This window comes from Pseudopipra pipra, chromosome 1, assembly GCF_036250125.1.
Source record: "Pseudopipra pipra isolate bDixPip1 chromosome 1, bDixPip1.hap1, whole genome shotgun sequence".
NCBI lineage: Eukaryota > Metazoa > Chordata > Aves > Passeriformes > Pipridae > Pseudopipra > Pseudopipra pipra.
In genome coordinates this window covers 84,528,612-84,551,734 of record NC_087549.1, presented here as the reverse complement: position 1 = coordinate 84,551,734, position 23,123 = coordinate 84,528,612, and the positions used below count along the sequence as shown (strand labels likewise).

The 23,123-nt window shown below is 39.8% G+C and overlaps 2 protein-coding genes across 2 annotated transcripts; both read right to left on the bottom strand.

Annotated features, from left to right (window-relative positions):
* Positions 1 to 3,896: 3,896 nt before the first annotated feature.
* Positions 3,897 to 14,553, bottom strand: LOC135418019 (heterochromatin-associated protein MENT-like). Its single transcript, XM_064662819.1, has 8 exons — positions 12,181 to 14,553; positions 10,718 to 10,894; positions 9,712 to 9,798; positions 9,222 to 9,359; positions 8,583 to 8,700; positions 7,741 to 7,883; positions 6,460 to 6,627; positions 3,897 to 5,388 (listed from the first exon to the last, which is right to left on the bottom strand). The coding sequence occupies exons 2-8, from the start codon at positions 10,883 to 10,885 to the stop codon at positions 4,975 to 4,977; spliced, it is 1,236 nt and encodes a 411-aa protein (XP_064518889.1). The 5' UTR covers positions 10,886 to 10,894; positions 12,181 to 14,553; the 3' UTR covers positions 3,897 to 4,974.
* Positions 14,554 to 14,657: 104 nt separating this feature from the next.
* LOC135418016 (serpin B10-like) lies at positions 14,658 to 22,652 on the bottom strand. The gene is made up of 8 exons (XM_064662805.1): positions 22,520 to 22,652; positions 21,254 to 21,431; positions 19,862 to 19,975; positions 18,088 to 18,222; positions 17,594 to 17,711; positions 17,090 to 17,232; positions 16,388 to 16,543; positions 14,658 to 15,577 (listed from the first exon to the last, which is right to left on the bottom strand). The coding sequence occupies exons 2-8, from the start codon at positions 21,419 to 21,421 to the stop codon at positions 15,173 to 15,175; spliced, it is 1,239 nt and encodes a 412-aa protein (XP_064518875.1). The 5' UTR covers positions 21,422 to 21,431; positions 22,520 to 22,652; the 3' UTR covers positions 14,658 to 15,172.
* Between the last annotated feature and the right edge of the window lie 471 nt (positions 22,653 to 23,123).

Below are 23,123 nucleotides of genomic sequence, written 5' to 3'. Positions count from 1 at the left end.
GAATTCTTGTGGCACTCAGGTCAAATAAAGCCCTTACTTTGTACAGGGATATTTTGTATTTTTTCTCTTCTGTTACAGAAAGCAGATCACAAAGGAAGCTCAGAAGATATTTACACAGTCACCTAAAATAAGTGATGAAATGAGAGTGAACACTGGGCTCATTTGAAATGGTGGATGTTGTTTTAAGAGACCGCTGCTCCTCACAAAGGAGGTGAAGGTGCTTTAGATACCTACAGGCCCTACACTATACTGAGCTCATTATTCCTGTCTGATGGTTTGAGGGATTTTGAATCATCCACCAAAAACTGCAAAACTGCTTGAAAGTGCTGCTTGTAATGACTTTTGCAGAAACTGATGTCTAGGAGTAGAGAGCAAAAACAGGAGGATGTGTAAAACTGGATATCAGTAAAGGTGAAATATAAAAGACTTACATGTGCACAAATGTTTTACTTTAAATTGGTGTAATTCTGATTCTAGTTTGTGTGACTTACACTAGGTTGTGTTGATAAATTCCATTTGTGATCATTATATGTCTTTTCTGCTACATTTAGGGTTAGTAATGGCCTCTGCCCACTAGTATGACAAATGCAAAGTAAACCAATTACCATGCAGTCAACCTATATGGAAAAAGCATCTGTGTAAAGTGTACGAGTCCATATTTTGAATAAGAATTATATATTAGTGCTTCTATTCACTTGAAATCTGACTGGTACGTATACCGCACAAGGTTTCAAGAGGGATATATGTGCCTCTCTTTCTTCCTATCTTTTGGTTTTAAGTGCGTGCAGCTTTCATGCCAGGAATATCCTCTTAATTTCTTGCTTCAGAAATATATTAGACACTATTATATTTAGTTATGAGCCTAAGAAATGTTCTGCTATGTATCTTAAGCTGCCGTTGTTTATTTTTTAGATAAAGTAATAGGAGAAGAAAAAAACCCAAGCAGTTAGTGGTACTGTAAGCTGGAAAGATTGGCCAAAAATACAGGAAAATGAAGAAAGGGTACCCAAATTGTGTAGACACTCTTTGTGGTATGTACCAGTTGCTGCAAGATCCTTTTTAGTAATTGGGGTTACAAAGGGGAGCACATTAGCTGAAGAAGAACTGCTCTTGGTTTTGCTGTGCCAGATTAAAACAGTGAGATAAATTAGTTAATTGATAAAGCCAGAATGATAGAAACAAGGTTTCACAGCATCACAACACCTGACCTGTTGACCTCAAGTGGATTGACCTCTTACAAATGGTCATAAAAAAAGTCTTTTGATAAAACTGGTCGTTTTCCTCTGGCATATGGTGAAGTAATTTTGGTCTGTTTTGAAGCTGTCTTTCATCCCCATCTTGCTCAGCAGTGAGGTTGTATCTTTCTGCCTGTTTGATTTGCCATATTGCCGTACCTGTACTCTGTAAATGGTCCACTCTGAGTAGCCTTTGGGGCGTCTGTTGAAGATCAGTTCTCTTACAGGTACACCTAGTAAAAAGCAGCAGAATTTAAAATCAGTGTTAGACTAAGTCCAAGTATGGATTTTTACTCTGCAGAAAATCCTATTCAGTTATGTCCCCTGGGAAGAGAAATGAAACTAACTATCACATCTGTTGCAATAGAACTGTAAAGGACTGGACAATAACTAACATGTAAAAAGAGGGTTTCTTGTGCCTGTTATTGATGGCAAAATAAAACCTTTAAAGGTATGAGTGTATTTGCTTTGAAGTTTGAAAGCAGTGGAGTTTTTATATGTCCTTGTCTTGAATACTAACAGTACACCAACCATTGTAAATTTTCTTGGTTCTGTTTTTGTGTGCTGTGTCTACCATTTCTGCTTGTCATGAAGTTCATCCATCACAGAGGTGTCAGGGATTATTTTATGAAGCTGATTTGCACTGGGACACAAAAGCTCCATCTTTCACTGAAGGGTAAACTGAAAGCATGTTTTGACAGGCATGGAATCACTAAGTGACAAGCAGTCTACGCTCACAACATCTATATATTGAGGCTGGTTTTATCAGTTTCATGTAGGTACTTCTTTCTTTAGTTTTCAAAGTACTGTGACTTTTCAAGGAGGAGTTTGTGGACCTGAAGTTACAAATCTTGATGATACAGAATAAATCCAAGTCTTCTTGTAAATAGTTATTGGGAAATGCAGTCATGTAACACCTATTACTTGGCCAATACCTTACAGGAGGCAACAAAAAAGAAGGAACCAGGCCCTCCTCAGAGGTGCCAAGTGAGAGGACAAGAGGCAATGGGCACAGACTGAAAACGTGAAATTCAATCTGAACATAAATAAACACTTTTTTTACTGTGAGGATGATCAAACACTGGCACAGGTTGCCTGGAGAGTTTGTGTAGTCTCCATTGGTGGAGACAGATATTCAAAATCCAACTGGACATGGTCTTGTGCAACCTGCACTAGCTTACTCTCTTTGCATAGTGGATGGGACCAGATGATCTCAAGTGGTTACTTGTTGCCTGAACGATTCTCTGACTCTGTAAGGGTTAGCCTGATTTGAGAGCCAGGTGCTGGTTATCATGAAAATAGTGCAGGGAGGCACAAACAAAACAGCTCCGTGTGTTGTTTTCAGTAGATGAGCCCTGAAGAGTGTTACACCCGTGAAAGGGTTTCTTTCCTTCTCTTTCACATTTTTCATCTGTATTCCAAGTCTTATACTGGAAGGGATACACTTTAAGAAAAGCTGAGACTGGGAGTAGTTTGGTACCAAAACCAGTCTGTTTGACCCTTTGCACCTCTCATTAAATGGCAGTCACTGTGCTGTAGTTCCTCAGAGAGCCTTAGAGGTATTGCTTTGCAGAGCCCTGCAGCATGCTATGAGTGAGGAGATGCACAAAAATTGAAGTGGGAAGACCTTTCATTGGGTTTGGTATGGAACTCTTGCCACCTTTTGGGTAAACTTCTGCTCTTACATGTAGTGACCCTTCAGGCTGGGTATGCACTATTTAGGAATTCCCAGTTATTACTTATTGTGGAATACACACAGCAGAGAGATAGGATTACAATGCTACAAGGCTAAGAATTAACATGCTTACCCACCCTGATGGGTCTTTGATGGCCAGGCATCACTTAAGTGGAAGAGGAATGGTCTTTGTTGCTCCTCAGAAGAGTTTCAGTCTTCGTGTTGATAATGGTCACCTTCCAAATTTTCATTCTTTTAAAAAATTATATTTTATATCTCCTCATGCAAGTGCTTCTTCTCCTGAAGCCTTGCTATGTTGACTATTCCGTCCTAACAATAACTTCTCTGTTTCGGTACAGTGAACAAGATGCAGGTATGCTTTGTTGGGTGGAGATGTAGTTCCACATAGAATACCTTTTGGTGAGGTGGAGTGAGTTGTAATTATATTATTGTTGTAATTATTGTTGGAATTTTGCTGAGAGTAAATGCTTTTACAGTAGCCTGCATTCAAATGTTGTTGTCTTAGACAATGCTTTCTGACACATAGTCAGAGTACCACAACGTCTACAAAATTTTATGCTATTCCTTTTGGCCGCAGGATAGCACAACTGCTGCCCTCCCAAGCCAACAAGCATTGCTTGTTTGCTACTGTACACGGGCAAAAGGGATGTGTGGAAGATTCACTTTTTTCTTGTTGCTTGTTTGCTGTTGAACATGGGCAAATGGGCTGTTTGGAAGGTGATCTTCTGGGCCATAGCCTCTGGTCATACTTCTTATTTCTAGTGTGTTGGGACAGATATGTTTAGTGAATGCCTAGGACAACATGTGAAATAACAGTATTTTGGGGCCTATTTGAAGCCCACTGGCATATTGGGATAGTGTGTGGTTGATTTGGAATGGCAAGAGTGGAAACATGCTCCAGCCATGCACATTACAGGATATTCTAAGAGAACCAAGTAGTTAATTGTCTTGAATAACAACACAACTCCTAGTTAATTTACTTTATTAAATGCAGGTCATGGTAAAATTATCAAGTAAAGCATCAATCAAAATTTCACTGGTGTTTCTGTCAATACCACGAATATCTATGCTGAGATGCACTCATAAGGTACAAATCAAATGTTGGTCATTAACACAGGAAGCAAGAAAGCTGTGCAGATATTAGACAGGAAACAGGTATAATTAAGTAAAATTAAAAAGAGGAAGCAGATTTAAATTCTAAAGGATTTAGACTACATATCAGTAAAAGGTAGCAAGAAGGCATGTTGCTCATAGTTTTCTTAGCATTTTTGATGGTTGGAACTCTCAGCAACTTTAAACTACAAAGTTTAGAAAAATGAGGAAAAAATGCAAGATGATTAGAAGTCAGCAATTAAATGTTAAGGGCTGGACAATTTTTCCTCAAAGCCTAATTTTTTCAAGTAGCTGAAGGAGCAGGAGAGAAGAAGTGTGATGTGTCTATATACGTGTGGTGAGACAGGAGAAGGTAAGGAGCTTTTTAAGATTATTCTGGGTTTGTATTAAATTTTGTTAATCCCCAACAGTCCTAAATTGGAAATTAACATAAGGAAATGCAAATTCCTCACTTCTCAGTGAGGAAAAGAGGTCAAACAGATTTCTACAAGTTCTTTTTTTTTAATTTTTAGGGATTTTTTTCTCTCTGGGAGAGCCAAGAGAATGAGCTGCACTTCCCTTGAAGTCAGCATTTGACACAGGCTAGATGATGCCATCTAGCTAGGTGCTGAGGGCTTTTATGACTCCACCTTACTCTCAAACAACAAAGCCAGAAGAGCAGGTTTGATACAAGGGAGCAAAATTCCACACTGTTTTCTGCGGAGGGCTGTCTCATTAGGACAATGGAAAGGAGCAGTAGAAGGGCGTTCTTTGATGGCACAGGATGGTTTCTGGGTGCTGCCTTCTTTGAGGGGGATTGGGGTGGGAGGAGAAGAACATACATTTTCAGTACAGGTGGCTATATGGCTTAAGGTTGAGATTTTAGCACTGCAGTTCACATTTTTCCGTTGAGCAGTGAACCTTGGTTGCTGTCTGAGAGCAAGTAATAATTCATTCTAGGGGAGAGCAGAATCTACCAAAAAAGAGGATGCTCTTGGATTTGTTGTGTCTGATGAAGAAGAAGAAAGGGTGATCAACCTTAAATTTCAGAACATGGCCAACAGGTGCACTTTTTAGGTTTATAATGACAGCAGTAGCAGCAGCTGCCTCAGTGCCCTTTTCATCAACTGCGACAAAAGACTTGTGAAAAACTTTGGAGATCTGCAGAACACCCTTCTCAGTCATTCCACTGAAATCAGCATTGCGGCTGAAGGCACTGTGCATTCCCATCCTGACCAAATTATCACTGAGGTCATATCTCTCTTCCATTTTGAACTTAGGTAGGTACAGATCCACAAGAGTTTCAGTCATCTTCTTGGAATCAGTCCATTCGGACAGCTTCTCATAGGTCAGTTCTCTTTCCAGCTATCATTTAAAAGAAAGAGAAGGAATTTGATGTTTGCAAGGGAAAAACAATTAATTAACTATGAATTAATCAACTTTATGGCAATATAATGAATTAAACATTTTTTAAATAGCAAATTTAACATCTATCTCAAAGCATGAAATAGAAACTGATTTTACTGATTATCAGAGACAGCATATGCAACAAATATTTGAGTCTAAATACTGCAAAGTTTTGAGCACCAACCCTACCAAATTCATTGCAAAAGGAAGACAGAGAGGGCACTGAATAGCTGCCATTCCCTAAGAGTTCTTTCCTCTCTTTTAATTCAGTCTTGATGTGAAGAAAATTGCTGTGAGATTGACAGCTGCGTGGCATGTAGTTTGGTCCGGTTCTATAAAAACAGGTGTTGACATTATTGCACATATTACCATGACAGCTTTGAAACAAACGTCTTCCAGCAAGGTCTTTCACTGCCACTCTGTGTCCTGGGCACTACACCATGACAGTTCAGCTCAGATCAAATGGAGGAAAGCAATGAATGGTATAGACTCCAAGAATTTAACAACCTTGGAATTATAGTAACTACAGTGGTAGATCTCATTATTATAGCAAATACAGTCTCACCAAAATCTTGGTTTTTCAGACAGCAAACAAGTGATGGGGGGAAGGGGGAAAAACAGAATGAGAAGAAGATGGTAAACAAACTTCCAGGCCATGGGGAAGAGGGGTCTGTTATTTTAGGAAGAGGTTGTTACTACTTGTGCAGTACTGTCCCTCCTGAATGTGCAGTGAGATTTAACCCTTAAAGAACATGTAAGATTGGGTGTCAGTCATGGGGCTGTTGAAGAGCTAAGCATCTGATTATGCACAGTGTTTACTCTCTTCAGTTCTTACCAAATTAAGGGTGCTCAGCGTGGAGGAACTTCCTTGGGATTAGATAAGTATCAAAGGAAATTAACTCAGCTAGTGGAGGGGTCAAACAGTATGACAGCATGTCCTCAGAAAGGGAGATATGGTTGCCAGCCTGCTTTTTTTTTTTTTTAAATGACTGTGTGCTAATACAAAATGGATGTATCATGTTTTTTTACCTGTTCAAGACCCGTAGTGTTGTCTTTGATGTCATCAGGAAGGAGGATGAACATGCTGAGTTCATGTTTCACATATGGCAACTCAATCATTTTGAAGTTCATTCTTTCCATGATGAGAACTGGAAATGTATTTCTCATGTACATCATCTTTACTGGCTTGGTCTTGTTCTGTAAAGTGTTTATTTAAAAGTAAGAAATCATTCCTTGAATGGAAGGATGATGATGTCTCAGTACAGTGCAGGGAGCAGAAACTTTTATAAACAGCTTTTAAAACAGCAATTTATCATTCATTTTCCAAAGCTTTTCTTGACTGGACTGTATTGTTCATCTTGATGTTTGTCCTAAAGCTTTCATTGGGGGCTGAACTGACAGATTTTTCTCTTCCCCCCTCAAAACATGCACAGCAGCCAACAGAGGAGGGAGGAAGAGAGTTAGAATGTCTGCAAGGATTAGGGGGATGGAGGAGGCATGGGATATGGCCTTACAACACTGTGGCAGAGAAACAGCTATGGTTTAGGAGGAAAAATATTGTGCAGTTTTTCAGTGGTCTCCTCTCTCTGTTGATAAAAAATGGTCAGCTGATTGTTCCTTATGTCACAGCCCTTAAGTGAAGAAAACACTAGTGTCAGAGCAAAAGGGCTCATGATGAAGGGAGTTCCTGGCAAGCAGTCACCTTGTCAGGAGTATGTAACCTCCCTTAACATCTATGTCCCTTCATTCAGGGAACCAGACAATGTATACAGGTTAATCAGAAGGCAGAAGGTAGAGTTTGTGGAAAATGTGCAGAGTTCTTGTCTTTTAATGTGAATTCATTAACATCTCTTCTGGATACATGCCATTATCATTTCTCCTAGTCCCTTCCAACCATGCAAAACTTCAGGGTACACCGTTGCAGCTGTATTTGGTCAGGTATGTTTGTGCCTAGCTAGGTTGCACACCTCAGAGGTCTGGGTACCCTACTCAGCCGTGACATGCCATGTAGTTCTTGTCCCTGAAGCCTGGGCTCTCAAAACCATGTTTTTATGATCTAGTCATTCTTAGCACTCTTTTGCAAAAGGAGCCTGAGTGATTGTAGTACTTTTGGAAACAGTAGCTGTTATCTGGAGCTCATTAACATTTACCTGAGTATCTTAATATTTCAGTGAGCTGAGCACTGACAGATTTTGCTGTAACCAGCTTTTCACAGAGGGTTACCACATGGGTACCTAAAAAACTTATGATTTCAGCAGTTGCTTTTGTCACCAGGTTGTTTACAGTAAGAAGGACACAGGAGGAGCTTACCTTGCTCAGTCGGAAGGCTTGCAGATCTGTATGTTCTCCCTGAAATTTCACTTCCCATTCTGCCTTGAAGTAAATTGCATTTACCAGGATCAGCTCGGTGGTGTTTGACACATCTCGTGGAGTCAACAAATTCTTGATTTTGCCTTTTGAAATCAGAAGAGTCAAATTTCATTCCAGCAGTGTGAACATTTTGATCATTTTTTCCCTCAGTTCAACTTCTTAGTAAAAAGTCGTCAGCGCCCTGCTCCCTAAAATGCTCCTTAACATAAATCAATGAATTTCTTTACCATTTCCAAAGCATTTTGCTGTCCTCCTGGCTAACTGACAGGGATTTACTCCTTCCCCCAAGAGTGTCACAGCTTCGTGACAAGCAGCTAGAAGCAGAAAGCCATATATTGCCTCACCAGCTGGTTGCGCCAGGTAGAAGGAGAACAGCACCTCTGGCCAGTGCAGGATGGCACAGCTGGGCAGGCATCCCCACCTGCCCTGGAGCACACTGATAGGCAGAGCTGTCTTTCCCCTCTGTCTACTCTGCCAGTGATGCATGGGTGCAGTGCCAGGACAGTGGTTGTACTGGAGGATCAGCTGATGCAGAGCACAGCAGAGTCAGTGGGAGTCTCCCCAAGGATCTCACTGGTGTCTGGATCAGGTATTTGAAGCTGTTTAAATGTGCTGCTTTTCCTCTGTCCTCCTACCACATCTCTGCTCACTGTCCACATCCACATTGGAAGGCATGACCTGGCTGCTGCAGTAGCACCTGGGGAAGCAAGGACACCTGCCCAAAGGAAATGGCAGGCTGACTTAATGGGAGAGCAAAGATGTTGGGGTTAAGCTCAGCTTACCCTCAGTTTGTTTTTCAACCCAAGCATTGATTTCCTTTTCAGACTGTTCTGGTGCTGTCTTAAAGTTAACCTTCTGTGGTTCTGCTTTGTAGTAGTTCTTACTGAGCTGTATATATGTCTGAAAAATAACAAAAAAGCAATGAAAACATTCTGTGCTAGAGAACTACGCTATTTTTCAGTCCCAAAGGGAAGTTGTTAGCTCTTGTACTTGATAGATTTTTGGGCCTTGAGGACTGCAAGATTCTCCTTATCGCACTCTCTTGGACTGTGGGTTAACAATTAAGAAGTAACTGAAGAACAGAAATTTCCTGTATTTGTTCCAAGTTTTATCTGGAGAAGTGAGGAAGGATGCACGCATCCCATGGATGTGCTTAATTTTTACAGTTTTGTCTATCGGGGTTTCCAATACTAAAGGCACGTTGCATGAAAGGAATCCCTACAGTACAGTCAAAGGGCAATGCATCCTTAAATTCTGTGAGCAGACCAACTGGTATTTTTCAGTTGAGTTTATCACTGGAGTCCAGAGCTCTCATTTGCAGTATTCAGGGTCAGCTTCAAACCTGTTCTATTAATGGCAAGTAATTAAAGTGAGAAATATTTTTTGCACCTTTTCTTACTCCTCTCTGAGATTTAACTTACAGGTAATAATAGGAAGCTTTTTTCCATGTAAATGCGGTTGGCACTTCTCAGCGAGTAGGTGCTTCTGGGTTTGTTGATGGCAGTCAGGAGCTTTTTGAAGCCAGAATGGACATCTGCAGCTTGCTTGTTCTCAGGATCCTTGGAAAAAGAAACCAAACATTCAGCAATTGCATTTTTGCATGAAGCTTTCAAAACATGCTAAGTGATGTATGTGGGACAGGAATTTGGGTTCCCCTTTCTTACTCATTATTTTTTCAAGTTTACCATCAAACCATATAGCAAACCTTCCCTACTATCCCAATGACTTGTCCTTTTACACTTCTCAGAGTCTGAATGAGTGAAAGGAACTGAATTTCAACCTGTTGTGAAGTATGGTGGGCATTTGTACTTTAAAGGGGGGTGCAGACAATAAATACTGGACTCCTAAAGCTGTATCTGAACATTTAGATTTGGAGGTTCTTTGTCTTCGAATTTCAGCTCTAATAGATACCATTTTTCTTCTCTTCGGTCTCCCCCGAGAAGGCCTGACCGCAGAAGAAGAGGCTTCAGCTCCTGCTGCTTGAGTAAAATGAAGAACCTGCAAGAAGAGTTTCTAAAGATAAGAAACAGGCATGGAGGAACTGGTGTTACTTAAAGACAAATGGGGATCAAATGGTTGTCTTGTTTCACTCCTTGTGATAACTCACTGTGCTGTCTGCTGCTTAGGTGACTAATCAAAGTGATGCTGAAGCTGTAGTACACATAAAACCCATAGAATAACAATGATTAGCTCTGTCCCTCTCCCAGAGCATCAACACAATGCTTCTGTCTGCACACTGCAAGGCAGATCTCCCTTCCACAGCTGTTGCTTCCAGCAACAGGAATGTGTTTGTGCAAGCCCAAATTGTTCTCCACATGATAATGGTAAAAGGCCTCTGAATAGGAGTGCAGTGATACAGAGGAGAGTGCTGGGCGGTGCTGAGCATCACAGCTCCTTCTGAGCCAGCAATGTGCCCATGTGACATTAAGTAGGATTGGGTTTGGGGCTGTGGATATACCAAAACCCTTCATATTTTACTGTTGGATTGTCAGGCAGTTGTTTAGGAAAGCATAAATCAGGATAGAAGGATGCACCCCGGCCAAGATAGAGAGGGGGAATGCAGGGACCTGCAAGCCTCCTACCAATTAGTTAGGAGCTATTGGCATCAGCTTTTTGCTTCACAGAGGCAATGTCCCATCTGTGACCAAGTCATGGAATCATAAGACAAATTAGAAGATGTCAAATAATTTAGAAGAAGTCAGGTTCAGAGAACCTCTGTGCACAGCATGTGATACCAGCAGGACCCTTTCTCTTAGTGAAGAAAGTGATGTGCTATGACATTAATAAAATTTGCCATTCACTTGTTATGTGCCTTGGTTCCTTGTCATTATGTTGGCAAGTTTTTCTAACACTAAGATTTGTAGCTAGTACAGGAGATAGGTATTGTATGGGGTGTATGTTTTGTAGAGCTACCTACCTCTGCCATCTCAGTTGCTGTATTCCCTTTTGCACCCAGGTATGTCAGAGCCAGAGCAGCTGATATGCTCCAAGGGGAAAAGAAAATGTTTTTTCCCTTGTTGGTCTCATTCAGCTTGTTGAAAAGATCAACCGTAAACTTGCCAACTGAGGTTGAGACCACTTCCATTGCTACAGCCTGGAAAGAGGCAACAGACAGAATGGTACTGTTTGAATGTTTAAAATTTTGTACACAAAACGTATTAGTGAGAAATATTACGTGTGCAACACAATGCATTGACATCAGCAAAAACTAATAGCATATTTGTGTATTTATCTTCCACACAGATACTGTTTGCCACCTACTAGGAACAGTAATTTCTTCTAGGTTTTTTGTTAGCCAAATAATATTTTCCTCTAACTATGAATATGTCTTCTTTTACAGAGCTGCAGTTTTCTCCTTGTTTCTTTCTGCCTTTGCTTTTCAAAAATATGCAATTTGTAAATTGCGTATTTTTCTTCCTTTTTATCCTTAACTAATGATTTATCAAATTATTGTTCACAGGGGACTGTAAATGCATCTTTAATACATTAATTCACAGCATGTCTGAGTTTCCCACTGCTTCATTTTGGATCTGTATAGAATTGAAAGCTGATTCTGTGAAAGAATTTAGGCATGATTCTTAGGCTCATTTTCTTTTCCTGCCCAGCCACCTATCATGAACAGCAAAGCTGGTACTTCCATTTAGATTGATGGAGTTTTATTCGTTATGTGTACCTACCACCCCTTCTGTATGTTCCAGCAGTTTTATTTTCCCCAGAAACTGGCAGATGAGTGGAGGTTATAAGTACTCCAGACCTAAGGATATCTGCCCAGTAGTACCTGCCTCATGTCGTTTTCTACTCAGAAGACCAAAAATGTTGATTTTGTTGTTGTTGTTGTTGTTATTAATATTTGTATCTATGGAATGGAGCATCAGAAACAGTGGAGCAATCTCTGAAGTCTACAGATATTTATCAAGTGTTTGGTTGCCAAACCACTACAGTTCTTCTGGCAGCCAGTATCCTGTCAGTACCACATCTGGACCACTGAGTGATTTTCTCCCCTTGGAGAACACAACCAAGAGAGCATCAGGATGGAAATTTCTCTGTTGTCTGCTAATGAATACTCCTCTGAGTCCCTTAATGTGCCTTCACCTGAAATATGGAACTCCTTTATTGAACTGAAGATTTTAATTGAAAGGCAGTCACTGCCCTAAGAAAACTTTCCTTCTTGTAATCAATTCTGCCCCAAATTAGCAGTTTTCCTTAGGCTCAAGATTTATTTTGTCTAATGGTCGACATTTAGGAAAACACGAGGCAAGAATTATGCACTATAACACTGGTATATTATACTTTATCTATACATGCATGGCACAGATTGCTTTTTAAAAGCATTGTAGAAGTTACTACTCAAAGTTTAAATATTTTAGTTTAAATATTTACCTCTGATCCTGTGAGAGAGAAGACTTAGGTCTTGTCTTCAGTCAGGTTCTGCGTTTGTGTGTTAAGCAATTTTTAAATTAAGAAATATAGTACTACTTGCACCTCCCTTTCCTTCTCCCCTACATCCATGTTGTTTCCTTCTACCCAAAGCTCTTTTCTATCCCCAAAAGATCTTGCATAATTTTGGCCTCTTTGTTAACCTTGTCACTTTTCAGTTTTAGACATTTCAAAAGGACAATGGAGTTAAAGTCTCAGCTCTGTTGTTACACCACAGTAGTCTACTGACAGGATAGCAGAGCAGGTCACCCATTCCAAAGGTTTTCTAGTGTTGTGGAGAAAACAAGTCTGTTGTTTAAAATAAGTGACTAGCAAAAAGGTTACACAATACTTTTTTTTTTTTCTGAATTTAAGCAGATATTGAAGGCCTGATTCTTCTCTCTGGTTTTGTGCAGCTGTGACTCCTGTGTTTCCAATTCAGTACATCAGCATAAAACACCAAGCTTAGTGATTGAATTAGACACTGCTTGTCCAGCTTCAAGTTGAAGATCATTAATAACATAGACAGAGCCAAAGCCGTGAAGGACCATGCAGAGGGTAAAGGATGGACACCCCACTGGTTATGTTGGTGAAGAAATCTCATTGCAACCATGCATGGGAATCATTTGAGAGAAACACTACAAAACACTGAGTTACTGCACAGTACTTACATGTAGTAAAGGAGGACAAGAATTGAAACAACCACACTGGGAGGGCTTGAGCAAGGTTGGAGTGAAAACAGACAGTGGAGGGAAACATGGCACTGTAGTTGTCACTCTACAGTCCCGGAAGAGAGACAGTGGTGAAAGAAGAAGGTGGTGGCAACTACTGTGAGACCAACTGGAGGACAGGGGAAGGTGAAGGAAGGGAAGGAAATTGTGTGCTAAGCATTTTGCTGCAAGCCTGATTACAGGAACAGAGTGGGTTAAGAATTCTAAAAAACGGCAGAAATCAATGTTGTGCAAGGCAGTGGAGAAATGCCAGAAAATAAACAAGTGTTGGTTTTAGTATGGTGAGTAAGTCCTCAAGAAATCTGGATAGCTGAAAGGTAAGATGAATGGTTAGGTGGTAGGAAAGCCCAAGCCAGGAGACTTCCAAGTCCCAAAGAAGTATGCTGAATGTGAGCAAGCTAGCTGCCTTTGCTAGTCAACATGCAAGGATGCCAAGCAGGATGAGAAAGAGAGATGGCAAGGCAGAGTGGCTTTTGACAGGAGAGAAAAAAAATCACATATTAATTGAAAGAGGCATCCAGAAGTCAATCTCCTGCTGGGAGCAGGGCCACCAGTAGATAAGGTTAGCCAAAGCCCTTCCAAGGATGGAGATTACGTAATGTTTCTGCGTAACCTTCTCCAGTTCACGGCTGCTCACCTTGGAAAAAGGTTGTTCCCTAATATACAACTCACCCTTCAAGTGTTGTGGCTATTGCCACTTGGTAATGACCTGACACTGAGAAGAGGACATTAAGTCTGTCATCTTTGCAATCGTGCTTCAAATATTTGAAGGAGAGAGAAAAGGTGACTCACATTTCCATTGACTTTAAAGGCCTGTGAGTTTGTTTGCATGTTGTCATGATTTTGTTTTTCATTGGCCTCCAAGGTGTGGCTTTCCTGTCTTTATTCCCAAGATACATCAGGAAGTGCTTAAGATGCTTATCCCTGGGGACATGAAGCTCTTGTACTAGTGAAGCGAGGTAGAATTAGACCTGAATTCATGGGGATCCTGTGTCGTGTTTCACAACTGAGACAGACAGAAGGCAGTGCTGCTGGGGTTGTATAGGGGTAATGTAAAGTACTTTCTTCATGACACTTTTTCTATGCTCCTTCCCCTTTGGAAATCAAAAGCAGAAGGAACCCTGGAAGCAGTTAAGCACTTGAAAGAAAAGAGAAAGGACTCAGTGACAGTCAACAGCCTCTTCTCTGCCAGGAAAAGGGAGTCTTGCTGTCCCAAGAAGATGTGTTTCTAGAAAGATGCTGTTGGTGTGTGCAAGTCCATTAAGAACACCAGTCCTTTGTTCTCTGTTGTGAATTCAGGTAGTCAGGAGTACTCGCAGCAAACATGCAAGACTGATTAGAACACTTTCTTAGGAGAAAGAGCTGTGACAGGAGTAAATACAACCTGGGGGATTTCGCGTGTCATCTTCCTGAAAGCACTTAGGGGTACATATTGCTTGTATTAAATTAGACTTAATTCTCCCATTTGATCTTGCCTCAAAACAGCGGAATAAGTGGCAAAGCAAAGTGAGAGTAAAGCAGTGCAGTGCTAGGCTGGAAACAGTATTGTATGGATGGAAGGTTACAAAGGAGAAGGTTTCAAGGTTTTGTTTTCCTCCAGTTCTATAGTGTTATTCAATATTTTCCTGTTGCTGTGGGCCAGAGATTAGAAAGTACTTGCGTTAGCCTCTTTTCATTCAAAAAAAAAAAAAGAAGCATCAGTACCAGGAACACAGAGGATTTTGCAGGTTTATTTCATTATCGGCTCTGCCAGGCCACAAAGTTGGTAAAAAAACTGACAAGAATGTGGGTGAGGTAGCCCTCCTACAGGGATCAGCATAGTGAGCTGAAACTAATGGAGATGGAGCAGCATTCTGGAGGAAGATTTTCTTTTCTTCTTAGGTACCAAAACACATATATTGAAAATTACTTGTTTAGATCAACTCAACCTGTTCTGAATGGTGGCAGTTCTGGTTCAGAAAGTACTGAAAAGACACAGCCATATTGTTCCATGCACAGTCTGGTACTTACAGGGTAAAGCTAGCATTTTCAGGTTCTTTGGACAGGAAAATGAGCCAGAGGCATGAATTCATGGTTATTTTTAATATATGCTCTCTTCTAACATTGAGACATTTGTCAACAGTAAAGGAAAGTTAAGAAGTGCACAGACTATTGAGATGCTCTTCGTGGTGTGTATTTTGTTCATTACTGTTGTTGCAATAACCTGTTTAGTAATGGTTGAGTTTCTAGGGGGAAGAGAATCTTCCCAAGAAGAGGATAGTCTTGGTCTTGTTGTGCCTGATAAAGAAGAGGAAAGGGTGATCTGCCACAAAAATAACAGTAGCACCAAGACTTCGTGATGCCAGTGCTGCTGAACTGGCAGCTGCTGCCTCTGTGCCTTCTTCATTGACTTCCAGGTAACACTTGTGAAAAACTTGTGACAAAAACAAATCACCGTCCTTTGACATTCCTGTGAAATCAGCTTGGCCTTCCGTGAAGGCATCTTGTATCCCCATCCTGCTCAAAGTAGATTTGAGGTCGTATTTCTCTTCCAACGTAAACCTTGGCAGATAAACCTCCATTTTCATTTTCTCCATTAGTTCTGGGTTGGTCCATGAAGACAAGTTTTCAAAAGTCAATTCTCTTTCCAGCTGCAGTAAGTAAAAAGAGAATTAGAAAATTACAGAATGTTCTTCTCTTTTCTTAAATGGAGGGCTTTTCAAGCTGTCATAAGTGTACAAGAAAAACAGTAGGGAAATGCCAGTTTGGAAATCTTTTTGACTAAACAACAATGTTGCTTATGGTTGGTCAACACAGTATTTGAACTGTTTTCAGTAATTGTCAGGGAATATAGCAGGGTGAAATAGGTTGATTTTCTGTTCCCAGTTCTGTCTTCCCTGCATTTTAGAATTTATTGAAAAGAGCTTTTTTTTTTCCTCTCACAGAATACCCTATAAATGAGAATTTTTTAAGAGTTTGTTATCCAAAGGCATAATCAGTCTTTTTACAGAAGGTGGCAGTGTCCATACATATCAGTTCTGGACATCCTGAAAAGTAGCAGAGGCTGCCCAATTTTTGGTGGGTTTTTTTTAGAATGACATCATATCTGTCTAAATCAGTACAGACAGTGGATCTCAGCAGGGCTACCTGGCTGTCTTCGTTTTTGTTGGGCAGGAAGAGGAGCAATCTTATGGGTTTGAGTTACTTGTTTCCAGGACTGATCAACACTGGAAAGCACAGATGTGCTAGCTTCCAAGAGTAAGAAATCTAGTCTGAGCTTCAAGAGGTTCAGGTTCACAGTACTAGACCAAATTTGAGATTTGCTTTACCTTGAGCCTGATCAGTGCCCTCCTTCCTAGAAACATGACTGCAGCCTGGTCTTTTTCCTCACACATGCATAAAGTAAGTAGGTTAATGAAACTCTTATTTTCTCAGATGATTTATGTTCTCAGTTGTTTTACCTTTTGTAAGCCGGTGAGGTCACTTGGTAGCAGGATAAACATGCTGAGGTCATTATTGACGTATGGAAGCTCAAGAACATCAGCCTGGACTGATTCTACGTAGCTTAAGTTAAATTTGTCACTCAGGTGCATCATCGGCACTGGTTTAGTTGTATGCTGCAACAAATCAAATTAAATGGTTTCCATTTGTACTCTGAACACTAAAGGACTGAGTTAAAACAGCACAGTGGATGATTATTTTATTTACTCTACAAGCTGCCCAGTGTATCTGAGATATCCTTATGGCTAGGACACAGGATCTTCAGAGGACCCCTGGTCTTCTGGAAAGGCACTTGGAGGCATGACAAGCTATCTGATCTGTCTCAGATGACTCCCATTATGGGAAGCTCTATTTCACTCTGATTTGTTGTATGGTTAAAAATAAATATGTGAAGAACTAACCCACACAGTTTTGTTCACCTCTTTGTTTTTCCTGCTATCAGAGAATGGAAGCTTTTTTCAAGTCAGCTTCTGACAATTTTACTTGTGGCTCAGGGCCTACTATGTGTGTGCAGCCTTAGTGCTGAAGGTGTGGTGAAGAAAATATATTGTATGCTTTAAATGAAGTAACTATTATGCCGCGTGGATTTAAAGTGTGACAGGAATTTCTCTTTCAGTTTTCTCCATCTGCAATGTAGCATATAGAGCAGCATATTCCCATACCGTGTTTATTCTGAAAGGCCTTTGCCTGGTAGCTTCAGCTTCAAACTTTGTTGCCCAATTTCCTTTGAAGTAGAGTGCATTTATCAGGACTAGCCTGGTGAGTGAATCTATGGATCCAGGAGTCAGAAGATTTTGGATTTTACCTAGAGAAAATAGAAGGACATTCACACATCTGTGTACTTTTACTGTTTCAGTGCAAGTGTTGGCACAGCTTCTGTGGTTATAAGCCAGGGAAATTGTAAGTGCTGCCATAGCACCCATCTATTTTGAGATTATTCGCAAATATATTGGGCTAATCTTGAATTACAAAGAACAAGCCATATTTCTCCCACATTCAGATGGAGGACACTAATTTTAGTAAGGCCTTGTAACGAGATTAGTACTTTAGGAAAAGTGATCTGATTTACCTTTCTGAGGTTAATTGTTTACCTGCCATTGGCCCCTTGGGTACAGAGAAAGCAAAATGGCTTCTTTTTGATTTGGAGAGGAGAGGCTGGAACTTACCTTCAGTCTGTTGTTCAACATTGGAATTGATCTCTCTTCTGATTTCATCTGCTGCTCCCACAAAGTCAACTGATTGTGGCTCTGCATTGTAATATTTCTTGGCTAAGTGTAAGTATTCCTGCAGTGCAAGAGAGACATTGGTATTAGGCTTGTTCTTTTACAATATGAGTGCTACTACAGCCAGAGATAAAAATTGCATGGACAAAAGCATAGCATTTTGTCAAAGGAGCAATGTATTTTTTTAGTGGAAATGCTCAGTTTAAATGTTCTTGTCTAACTACATCTGCAAATGATTCTTAGATTAGATACACATCCCATAAAACTAAAATTTTAGTGTCCAAAGTCTCAGGAAAAGTCTCATAGAAAACACTTATGTCAAGGATAATAACATGATTTGCAAATGTAGTGAAAATATTTAAAAGTATGTGGTTTATATTGTCATAGAGAGATTATGAAGGTTAACTGGCACTGCATAATCTGAATAAAAGGCTTACCTTACTGAAAGGCAATGATTTTTCTCCATATAACTGGTTGACACTTTTAAGCAGGTAATTTTCAGTAGGTTGATTGATTTCAAAGTTTAGTGCTTTAAATCCAGTATGGATATTATCTGATTTGCCAATTTCTTTCTTGAATAAAGAAAAAAAATGTTATTCATCTGTTGTGTAAAATAGTTAAAAATTCACATTTTTTTCTCTCATACAGCTCCAAGTAAAGTATTTCTTTTCAGGTGATCTGTTACCTGTATCACAACAGAAGAGGTACTCTAAACTTGTCAATATTAAAAGAATAATTTTAAAGTTGCAGGCAGATATGGTACACAATGTAAGTCTTAAGAGCCTGAACTATGTAAAATCTTTAAGGATTTATAAGTGAAGATTATAAAATTTAGGATATCCAGAAAATGAGAGAGAGTAATTGTTAAACAATGCATAAAGATTTGGCTCTGTCACTCCTTTCATTTATGAAAGTCAAGGGTGTTACATGGAAGGTTTGCCCTTAATTTCTTAATTTCTCTTAAAATTTTGTGGTTTGTTTGGGGTTTTTTATTTTGTTTTGTTGGGTTTTCTTAATGTTTCAGTAATTGCAGTAGGTTATTTATATTAAAGTAACAACAGGATTAAATGAATGTTGGCTCAGACTCTCAAATGAGCTCAAGGAAGATAAACTGTGAATTAGTAACCTAAAAGTCTGCACCTGTGCTGTATTCACCTTGTTATTGATTCAGAATCAGAGGCGTGAACAGACACTTAAATCTCTAAACTGTTCAAACCCGTAGCACTACACATAGTGCTGTACATAGCACTCTGTAATTCTTACAATTAGGACAAGCATTACTCATGAGCAACAACCCCTCTCCTGTTCATGCAGTGCCAATGAGATGTTGACATAACCCCTAAAATAAATCTTCCCACCACGGGATTTGGCCATGGGATGGAGAACCAAGTGGCCACTCATCAAAACACATAGGAGTTGGGGTTTTGTGGGCAGACTGCAGGGAAATGGCTCACTCCCATAACAAATAAGGATGATGGGAAAGAGCAAGGAGAAGAGCTTGACACCACCCTGGTTAAATTGTCAGCTAGGAAAAAGAGCTTTTTTCCCTCAGAGGGATTACATTTGCCTTTCTGTGTTTCTCTGCTATGTTCAATTACATATACTTTGGGACAAGATGCCTGCCAGTATGGCAAAGAAATATTTCAGGAATATAATTATTCCCATCTCTCTAAGATTTATTGCAGGCAACTGGTCTACTTCAGGAAATCCCAATATGTAAATTTATTTTGTTAACTGCTCAATTGAAATGGAGACTAATTTCTGAAACATATCAACCATAGGTAGCTTGGAAAAGTTAATGTTTTGGTTTTATTGTCTTAATGATGCAATCAAATGTGTGGAAGGGCAGCTAATCCTTGGAATTAGCTTTCTGAGGTAGGAAGTGTGCTAGCTTTTGAACAGTAATAATTTGGGAAAGAAATCTGCCCTCAAAGCTAAGAGAGAAAGAACAAGAGATCTACTGACAGAGAATGATAACATCAAATGTTAAATTTTGCAAATTTGAGATTAGTTTTTGCAATTCTGCCTAAAAAGGGGAAGCATGTAATAAATGTTGCATTAGGTGAAGGTATCACAGGATGTTGTACCAATTAGTTGTGTACACTAATTCTGAGGAAGGCAAATGTAAGCAAATGCAAATGTGGAAGGAAAATACAAGCAAGAAAAGATGTGACCATGCCCATAGCTTGATCACTGTCTTGGGTGAGGTACCTTCTGGAAACATGCACATCGATTTGATAGACTGTCTTCTGTTCTAGAATAGACTTGCATTCTTATGGTTGTGGTGACGTTTTTGGCTCCTTCAACTTTGTTAAAGTGAAGTACCTGTAGTGGAAAAAGCAATAATAAATGGATCAATAGAAAATTTGCCGTTTCTGTTAAAATTTTCAGTGATGTCATGGGAACTGGTAATGAAGAGAGTCAAGCTCAGATTTTATTCAGGCCTTTCTGAATGTAAAATCTTTGGTTAAGTCTTGAGGCTCGTGTACAAAATGGCTTGTGTACACTAAGCTGAGGGCTGCAGTGCAAAACTCTAACATACCTAGTCTTTATAGAGAAATCTGCCTGCTTGGAATTATGTCTTAGGAAGAGCCAATTATCTCCAGGTGGAGCCTATCAAAACAGAAGTCTAAATGGAGCATGCATATGTGTTTGAAAGCCTGAAAATTGTGCAGACAGTTTCATGCCTTAAATCCCTTTCTCTGGTCTTGTTCACCTTACCCAGGCTAGAAGGGGGCATGATCAACCTTGGAACATTTTTGAGAAGAGCTGTGGCTTTTGTTTTGTTTTCCCTTCATCCTAACAGCAGATCACTCCTTTCTTTTTTACCCTACTGGCTCTCTTTTTTCCTATATATCAGGAGTTACATCACTGCCCTAGCAGGTGGGACAACTTCTGCCTTAGCAGATGCAAATTCATAAGGATCACCTCCTACGATAGGAGGTAGGTAACTGCATTAGGTGTTAGGTAACCGTGCATTGGGGCTGTCATTGCTGTCACGTGCGGAAACCATGAGCTTTGAACAAGTGCAACTTAGTGAATTCAGTCAGTGATTTTGCCAGTAAAATATGCATCCTAAAGAAAGGGTTGTAGTCTCAACTTGTTTCTTCTCTAATCTTGGAGATGTGGAATTATGTTTAGCAAAGTGTAAAACTTATAATAACTATAAGGGAAAGTCCTTTTCTGTGCAGTCATTTCCAATGAGATGAGATATGAGATGAGAATTTTCTGTGGCAGAGTAGAAGAAGAATCCAAATCTCCTGGTGAGTGCTCAAGTTACTGAGCTTTGGGATAAAAATTCCTTGTTTCTACTGGTGAAATTTAAAAGGTGACAATGGCATCAGTGCCACTTCTGTCATTTCTTAGGATCCTATTTGCAGAGGCTAGAGTAGAGTTGATCTGCACAAGTGGAGAACTGGTCTATTCATTGCAAAGCACATCAGGGGTAAAATGGGAGCTGGCATAAGTAGAGAAATCACTCTAATCAAAACTCTACACATATATGGCTTTCCTCTGTTCCATCACAGTAAAATTCTGTCATGGAGGACATTATTCCAAGAGACCTACCCTTTCAGACATCTACTTTTTGAAGGCCACACTCACCTTTGCCATTTGATCTGCAGTGTTACCTCTGGCTCCCAAATAAACCGCAGCCAGGGCAGATGAAATACTTAAAGGGGAAAACAAAATATTCTTGTCACCATCTTCCTGACACTGCTGTTTGAAAAAGTCGAGAGCAAAGCTTGTGTTTGCTTTATTTAAAGCATCCATTGTTCTGAAGCTGCAAAGAAAGGGAGAAAATATGCTATTAACAAACGACTAATTATGGCTGCTATGTGTCTCTTCACTTTTTGAACTTCCTTTTGTGATTTAAAGGCTTTCTAAAATTATCTATATGAAGAATGAGGAGGATTAACTATAATAAAGTCATATAAAGTTTAGCATGTCCTGTCCATGTCCATATTTCACTGATGGCACTACCCATCATTTTTAGGGATAAACCAGCCTCCAATCTTGTTTCCTATTTGTTGACCATTTGCTGCACTGTCCTTTACAGCATCTTGGAGTAACAGTTGATAACATACTCACCAGTGCCTGGACTAGAAAATATGGAGAAGCTCTCCCTTATGACAAATTCTATGCTTCAGTTTGTGCAAGAGCGTTTTGATGCTCATTGCTGTAGTGAACAAATACTCTGGTAACAGTAGAGTCAAATTATTCATTTAGGTGAGGACAAAAGATTCCTTCCTATGCTTGAGGAAGCACCGCCCCAGCTGTTGCATGCTAAGCATCCTAAATTAACTTTTTGACTTTCAAAAGTGTCCTGAGCTCTGTCTTACAGTGGTAGCCCAGATCCTAGCTTCCCAGTACTTCTGCAGGACAAAGTTTCTGTATTCAGTAGCCCACGAATGCTGCTATTTGTCATTTGTCTTTCAGGTTTAACTGAGAGCTCTAGACAGGGACTAGGAGATTTTCTGGTTGGTATAGGATGGCCTTAGAATAAAGACAGTTTGTCCCCCAAGTAGCTTGCATACCAGGAGCTGATCTGATAATTCTAAGCGCTAAAGAGCACAAGAACAAATTAGCTGACTTAAGCAAACATTGTGGTTCTTACTCTGCTATGATATATATGCTAGTCAATGAGCCCTAGAAATTATAGAACTCTGAACAATAAATTACTCTTCCTGTATATTTTTAAGACTTTTAACCTTCTAGAATATGCCTGTGCAATTTTAGTTAATTACTTTCCCCAGTATTAGATGGTTTCCAATTCAGATCCCTGCTTCCTTTTTTGCTATGCATTTGTCAACAAAGCAACATCATCCAAGAATGTATGAAATAAATGGTATCTAGAAATCATTACAGTACCTTGTTCTGTACAGGAAGAAACACTGCTGCTCCAGGTGTCTCCAAGGTTTCTGCAGTTCACATGAAGTGTAGGGTGAATTTATAGTGTGCCTGGCCGGTTCTGCAAAGGTTCTTATGACTCATGACTGGGCAATGTGTTCTGCGCTGTAGCCCACATCCCTGTGGGAGAGCTGAATCATCTCAGAGTAGGATGTGAAGTGATGGTAAGAATGATACCATACAAGAACTTTACAAAACTGACTACATAAGTATTTCTATAAACACTCTGTGGCAACAGGCTAGTAACAACTTGAACCCACACTACTTTGAACAGCCTTTCTTTTGTGGTTTGGAGAGTTTAAAAAAAGGCAGTTCCTGACCTACTTTTTTATGATTTGTCTAAAGAATTTATCTCTGAGAAACAGACAGACAAAAAAAAAAGAGAGTGACTTCTTATGTGTGAGTTTTTCTGTTGTCCTTTTCCTTCTCAGAAAGAATTGGTCATTCCTGGTGGGTTTCAGTTTTGGAAAAATGGGTTTTGCTAATCTTGAAGGATTTGAAGACTGTACAACCAGAGAAATGCTTCCACTGTGAGATAGGCAAGGTTAAGAGACAGGCATGAGAC